This window comes from Nansenia antarctica (genome assembly GCF_963989245.1).
Source record: "Nansenia antarctica genome assembly, chromosome: 1".
Classification (NCBI taxonomy): domain Eukaryota; kingdom Metazoa; phylum Chordata; class Actinopteri; order Argentiniformes; family Microstomatidae; genus Nansenia; species Nansenia antarctica.
The window spans coordinates 75,023,107-75,030,606 of record NC_137674.1 but is presented as its reverse complement, the minus strand read 5'-3'; the positions used below and the strand labels follow the sequence as shown (position 1 = coordinate 75,030,606).

The 7,500-nt window shown below is 49.5% G+C and overlaps 1 protein-coding gene across 1 annotated transcript in view; it reads right to left on the bottom strand.

Moving 5' to 3' along the window:
* phlpp2 (PH domain and leucine rich repeat protein phosphatase 2) overlaps window positions 1-7,500 on the bottom strand; it is a 37,870-nt gene that overhangs the window by 9,794 nt on the left and 20,576 nt on the right. The window contains 5 exon segments of the mRNA XM_080543215.1: window positions 901-961; window positions 1,346-1,548; window positions 3,730-3,960; window positions 4,994-5,016; window positions 5,018-5,141. Of these exon segments, the coding sequence (XP_080399341.1) occupies window positions 901-961; window positions 1,346-1,548; window positions 3,730-3,960; window positions 4,994-5,016; window positions 5,018-5,141 (642 nt within the window).

The following is a 7,500-nucleotide window of genomic DNA, read 5'->3' as shown; positions in this document are numbered from 1 at the left end:
CGTGAAAATCTTTAAATCTATTAAATCTATTTTTAATAAGTCTCCAACAATCCTAAATGTCATCACGGGACCTACAGGTAGCTCTTGCCATAGTTGATGTCAAAATATCAACCATCGACCATCAGAAAGAGGATGCACAAGTTTGATTTTCATGGAAGATGTGCAAGGAGGAAACCCTTGGTGTAAAAAAACCAAAAAACAACATCAGAGCAAGACTAAAGTTTGCCAGAGAAAACCTAGACAAACACCATGACTGGAACAATGTGCTTTGGACAGATGAATCCAAAGGTGAATTATTTGGGCACAGTAACATAAGTTACAGCATTTGAGCACAAGAACCTCATTCCAACTGTGAAGCTTGGGGGTGGAAATGTTATGGATTGGGGCTGCTTTGCTGTAGCAGGGCCTGGCCAGCTCACCATCATAGAATCCACTATGAAAATGTGAGACCATCTGTCCAGACATTTAAGTGGATGTGGACCATGCAACATGACAATGACCCAAAACATTCCAGTAAATCCACCAAAGAATGGCTCAAAAGAAAGAAATGGGAGAGTTCTGGAATGGCATGCAAGACACCCCTCAAACATCACACAGCTGAAAGAGTGGAAAAACGTTCTCCCAGTCGATGTCAGAGACTGGTAGACAGCTATAGGAAACATCTAATTGAGGTAATTTCAGCCAAAGGGGGCAATATTAGCTAAGAATTGGCATCTTTGTTCATTTTTTGTTCCCTAAATGATAACAATGTTACATTTTCATTGTTTTTGATTCAATTACATCAACTTTATCTATAGATATTGTTTGAAAGAAGATCAAATATGTCCATATTTCTTAAAAAAAAGAACAACATATTTCATGGGATGTTTTTTAACATGACTGTATGACTACAGCGCTCACCGAGATAGGTCCATCTGTGTCAGCTGGTTGGGAACGGGGTAGATGTTGACTGTTGTCAGGCCTGTGGGGGTGGGGGGGGAGACAAGCACTGGTCAGCAGCCAAGCCACTGATGTCTATATGTGTTATTATGTAACAGTGGGAGAGGGCGATAGAGAGATAGAGAGAGAGAGAGAGAGAGAGAGAGAGGGAGAGAGACACACTCACACACACACACACACACACACACACACACACACACACACAGAGAGACACACACAAAGAGAGACTTCCACACACACCAGGGGAGGCTGGTTATCACTGACAGAGAGAGAAAGAGAGATAGATAGAGAGAGACAGAGACAGAGAGAAAGAGAGAGATATAGAGAGAGACAGAGACAGAGAGAGAGAAAGAGAGAGAGATAGATAGAGAGAGACAGCTAGAGAGAGAAGAGATACTCCACTCACGGTTGCTGCTGGCGTGGAGCGTGCGCAGGGTGAAGCCGCTGAGCGTGAGCGCCCCCAGCTGGTTGCGTTGGCAGTGCAGCGTCTCCAGGCTGCAGGCGGAGCTGAGGTCCAGGGAGGTCAGGTGGTTGTCCCGCAGGTCCAGCTGGGACACCTGCTTCAACGCCTCCAGGCTCTCACTCCTCACCCAGCGCAGCCCGTTCAGCCTGCCGCCGCAACACAGACACAGACACAGACACACACACACACAAACATATAGTGTATACACAGCACACAACATTAACACACACACACACACACACACACACACAGACACACACACACAGACACACACACACACACACACACGCACACACATATGTTAAACTTTTCAGCTGGGGGGCAAGAGCAGCCTTCTCTCATTCACACCCTCTGTAAAACCCTGCTCCATCAAACTGCCTTCATTCATAATTGGCGACCTGATTTGATATTTGGGTGATATAAAATAAGTGTACCGTAAGTGACACACCATCTATTGACTGGTACTGTTCGACTCGTCGTCTGTCAAACAGCAGAGAGATGCCTTGACGAACCTGGTGAACCACCAGTAGCTAGCTGTCTAAACCAGCTAACAGAAAGGGTCGCAATAAACACAAGGTAGGTTTCTCAGTAACTGTGACTAGTTACAGTCCTACCGACATCGTATGGACAGAATTTTTTTTGCTGGCCAATGATATACTGTATCTTAACTAGCGTAGCGGAGAGTTGGCTAACACCTGTTGCAAACATATGGCAGCTGTATCCCAAAATATCTCGGCATTGCATACATCTCCAGCCTCATGTGTCGATGATTCGATTTGGTTGAATTTGTGGTGTAGAGGGGCTAATGTATTATCAACCAATAGCTACGTGTGTGTGAAAAATAGGCTCTGACGGTCCTCGACTGCATTACATCAGCTAATAGTTGTTTTATTTGATATCAATCACAAAGTAACCCCAGCTTTTTTAATGAGTTTCTACAGAACACGGGGTTAGAACACTGGACCTAGACAGAACACAGGGTTAGAACACTGGACCCAGACAGAACACTGGGTTAGAACACTGGACCCAGACAGAACACAGGGTTAGAACACCGGACACAGACAGAACACTGGGTTAGAACACCGGACCCAGACAGAACACGGGGTTAGAACACCGGACCCAGACAGAACACTGGGTTAGAACACCGGACCCAGACAGAACACGGGGTTAGAACACCGGACCCAGACAGAACACTGGGTTAGAACACCGGACAGAGACAGAACACTGGGTTAGAACACCGGACAGAGACAGAACACTGGGTTAGAACACCGGACCCAGACAGAACACTGGGTTAGAACACCGGACAGAGACAGAACACTGAGTTAGAACACCGGACCCAGACAGAACACTGGGTTAGAACACCGGACAGAGACAGAACACTGGGTTAGAACACCGGACAGAGACAGAACACTGGGTTAGAACACCGGACCCAGACAGAACACTGGGTTAGAATAAACAAACAGAACGCCAACAACAAGGCAGAACACAAAACCAAACCCCCCCCCACATCAAATCAAAAACAAACAGGCCAGTTCAGGTGAGGAGCAGAGCAAAGCAGGGAGGAGGGTGGGTGGGGGTGGGGGGAGCTAGCGTACGTATCACCTATCCCTCGCTGATGAGTCCCAGACCGGGCCCGTCTCTCTCACCGCTCCTTTTATGAGGCCGGCTGGCCCCCCTAATCCAGCCCAGGTGCACCCAGCCAGCACCCATAAATCCCCCCCGCCACCCACCCCCATGGAATAACTCACGCTCAAGGTGAGGCAGAGAGAGAGAGCGGGGGGAGACGGGCGGGGGAGACGGGCGGGAGAGACCCAATGAATTACGATGCCACTTTAAAACATCTGAAAAACACAGGCTGGGTGAGGCGGGGTTGGGGTGGGGCTGGGGGGGGGAGGGGGGTGAGGGTGGGGGGAATACTGTTTATTATTATCGAGCCCACGGTTGCCTGTCTCTGCCTGTCTGCCAACTCACTGCGCGATTTACTGACAGGAGGCCTCTCATTGCATTACCATTGTGTATTGATCCTGCATTATGTACGCAGTGACTGACAAGTCTATAAACCGTGAGAGGGAGAGAGGGCGGTATGGAGAGGGGAGAGGGAAAGATAGAGATATAGACAGGGGAGACGGAGAGCTATATAGAGAGGGAGAGATTGGAGATATGGAGAGTGGGATATATGGAGAGGGAGAGATGGAGATATGGAGAGGGGGAGAGATTAAGATACAGAGAGAGAGAGAGAGAGAGAGAGAGAGAGAGAGAGATGCGAGAGGGGCCCATACAGAGGCAGGGGGCTGAAGGTGGGGGGGGTGCTTGTTGTGGCTCCTCACCGCAGGTCAATGTTCTTGAGGTGGCTCATCCGAGCCAGAGTCCCTAACTCCAGGCTCTCCACCCTGTTCCCAGCCATGGCCAGCCTGTCCACCGCGCTCAGCCTCTCCAGGACACCAGGGATGTGGGGGAAGTTGTTGAAGGAAAGCCCCAGGCTGGTGAGCTGGGAGAGGCCGCCGAGCTCCTCAGGCAAGGAACTCAAGTGATTTCCATCCAGAGACAGGGTCTGCAGGCTGGGGGGACACAGAGAGAGAGAGAGAGAGAGAGAGAGAGAGAGAGAGAGAGAGAGAGAGAGAGAGAGAGAGAGAGAGAGAGAGAGAGAGAGAGAGAGAGAGAGAGCTCTCTTTAATCTTGCCTATCTTGCGGAAGTACCATCAGTCGACTTTCCAGATGAGGTGAGAACGTCAGTCAGTGTTTTGTACATCTGCGATCACGTCCATCCATTCTATATTAAGCACCTCCCTGCATGCAGCGGCCGAGAGCATGAAAACTGGCCTGCTTTTAAAGCTTGATGTAATCTGGTTGCATAACAAAAACAGCTGAACTTAATGCATCTCATTGGTTCAATTAAGACACACACACACGCACACACACACACACACATACACACAAAACACACACACGCACACACACATACACACACAGACAAAACACACAACACACACAACACACAAAACACACACACGTAGTGAGAGAGAGAGAAAGAGAGAGGGAGAGAGAGAGAGAGAGAGAGAGAAATTCCTGGACAATGATTCATTGCAGAGAGGAGTGAGTGGACTCATGTGGCCAGGCAGAGGCTAATGTGTGGGCTGTGGAGCAGCAGGGAGAGTGGACTGAACACACACACACACTGACTGACTGAGCAGCACACCATGTCCACCGCTACATCCACGCTACATTACAGGATACCCTTCGCTCTACTATCACCACAGAAGCTCACAGCTGAATTGAGAGTGTAAAGTACGAGGGCTTGAACAAGATATTTTGAATGAGGAATGAGGGTGGGATAGTATCGTAACGTGTGAGATATTGTATAGATATGTACTGTACTGTATATGTCTACATTGTAGACTCCTAAGGCATTTGCTAGGTGGGCCTGAACTGTGCTAATATGCATCTCTGACATAGAGAGGGTATTGGATAGATGGCGTCCTTCTCTGGCTTAGTTTGAGGCCTTGTAAGTGCTTGTATTTGTCTTTGTTACTGTGATACTGTGTGTGTGTGTGTGTGTATGTGTGTGTGTGTGTGTGTGTGTGTGTGTCTCACCTCTGAAGGTTGCCTATCTGTCCCAGGGACAGTGTGGAGGCCGTTGCAGGAGAGATTGAGCTCGCTCAGAGTGAGGATCTCACACACAGACTCTGGGAACACACCCAACCGGTTGTGTGAAAGGTTCAGGCTCTTCAGCTGAGAGAACCTAGAGAGAGAGAGAGAGAGAGAGAGAGAGAGAGAGAGAGAGAGAGAGAGAGAGAGAGAGGAGAGAGAGAGAGAGAGAGAGAGAGAGAGAGAGAGAGAGAGAGAGAAGAGAGAGAGAGAGAGAGAGAGAGAGAGAGAGAGGAGAGAGAGGAGAGAGAGGGAGGGGGGGGGGGGGGAGAGGGGGGGGAGAGAGAGAGAGGGGGGGGGAGTGAGAGAGAAAGAGAGAAAGAGAGAGAGAGAGGGGGGGAGGGAGAGAGAGAGGGGGGAGTGAGAGAGAGAGAAAGAGAGAGAGAGAGACGGTCTGTGAGGAGGACAGTACAGAGGTAGTGGTACTGATCCTTTTCAGTGGTTTTGGGGTTTCCTAGCGTGCGCCATGACGACTAGAAATAACAACAGCGTAGCATTTACCCAAGTCGCCTGAGAAACCCAAAAAAAAGCACAAAGGTATTTTTCTCGCGCAGTCTCTTTCTCACGCGACCGCTGACATTTCCGCATCGAGCCCTCCTCCTTCACGGACGGATGAACAGCCATCAATATCCTTGTCTGGACCGAACCGAACCGACCACAGCAAGGACATTCAGCCATTCAAGCCAGAGAAGAAAAAGGCATTTGAGGCGGGAGTTGGACCCCCCCCCTGCCCTCACGACCGAGTAGAGACACTCTCCTGACTGACATACATTAGCTGTCCGGGGGGGTCATAGGTCAAACCACCACCGTGTGTATTGTGTGTATTGTCTATATACTGAAGTACGCAAAGGAGCAGCAGCAGATGTCTGATGGATATGGTGAAGCAGAGCAGACTCAACGTGGTAGTATGGCGTCACTCAGGGGCTCTCTGCCCAGCGGACTCATCCCCCCCCCCCACCCTGTCACCCCCCACCCCGCTACGTGCTGACCGCGATGGTCGCCGTGAGTCACAACATATGTTATGTTACAGCACAGACTGTATTTGAGAACTGCCCCCCCCCACCATCCTCCTCCATCCCCCTCCTCCTCCTCTCCCTCAGCCCTGCTTCTAAATATACAGATGAGATGGAGGGAGGGAGGGAGGGAGGGAGGGAGGGAGGGAGGACAGATAGACTCAGACAGAGATAAAGGGAGAGACAGCGAGGGGGAAGAGACAGAATGAGTGGAAAGGAGAGAGAGAACGAGAGAGAGAGAACGAGAGACTCAGTGATGTGAAAATATTCTTCCTCTGAGCTGTAAGGCAGAGTAGTTCCACTATCAAGTGCTTTTTCACAAAGTCTCTCCTTCCCTCTCTCCCTCCCTCTCTCCCTCTCTCTCTCTCTCTCTCTCTCTCTCTCTCTCTCTCTCTCTCTCTCTCTTCTCTCTCTCTCTCTCTCTCTCTCTCTCTCTCCTTCCCTATCTCCCTCCCCTGCTTGGTCAGCCTGTTATGCTGGACAATACTACAGACGGTAGTAGATGATTAACATTTAATAGCATTATCTCTTCTGAGAATGCCAGCTTGTTCAAATATGGTCCATTTGTACTGCTGGGGGCGTACATATAGGCCTAAGTGCCTCCCGCCGTTTGGGGCTGGTGAATGGACCACGTTCTTTCTCTGAACATAATATCCACAGACGAGAGAGAGAGAGTCAGAGGAACTTCTCAGCTCAGATTGAACCATGAAAAAAAAAGAGCTCTGAAATGATATACTCTGCTTACATAACGCATATCTCACCAATGACATCACATTCATCTGAGCAAGGGATAGCTGTGGGATCGGGCAGGTTGGTGTTGGGGAAGCTGTTTGACCCCGGGGAGGGGGGAGAGGGGGGGGGGCAGAACTAGTAGAGGGTCAGTGTTGACTGGGCTGGTGATTTATTTATTTATTTGTTTTACTTGCAGGGGTCTGAGGTGGGGTAGGGGATCAGTCTGAAGGACAGTACAGTGTTTTTTTGTTGTTGTTTTTTTTTATGTTGTTTTCTGAGTGGGGCAGTCTCACTCATATTTTTCATTTTATTGGACAGATAGTGAAGACAGACAGGAAAGTAGGAGAAGGAGGGAGAGAGGGCATGTCACTAGGGCATGGGCCGAATTCGAACCCATGCCGACATGGGCATATGTGCTGTAGACCGCGGTGCTAGACCACTGGACCACCGCAGGCCACTTTGTTTTGTTTTCTAACATTTAGCAGACGCTTTTATCCAAAGCAACTCACAATGACAGATTACAAGGACAGTCTCCCTGGAGTAATTTACGGGCTAAGTGCCTTACTCAAGGGCACACTAGTGGCGGTGTTCCCAGGTGGGATTTGAACTCATGACCTTCTGATAACCAGTTTTTCTACCTGTGGTTCAGTCTGAGGTATACAGGGCTGGGCAGGTTGAACTCTGTGAGTAACAGTAACAGTGACCAGG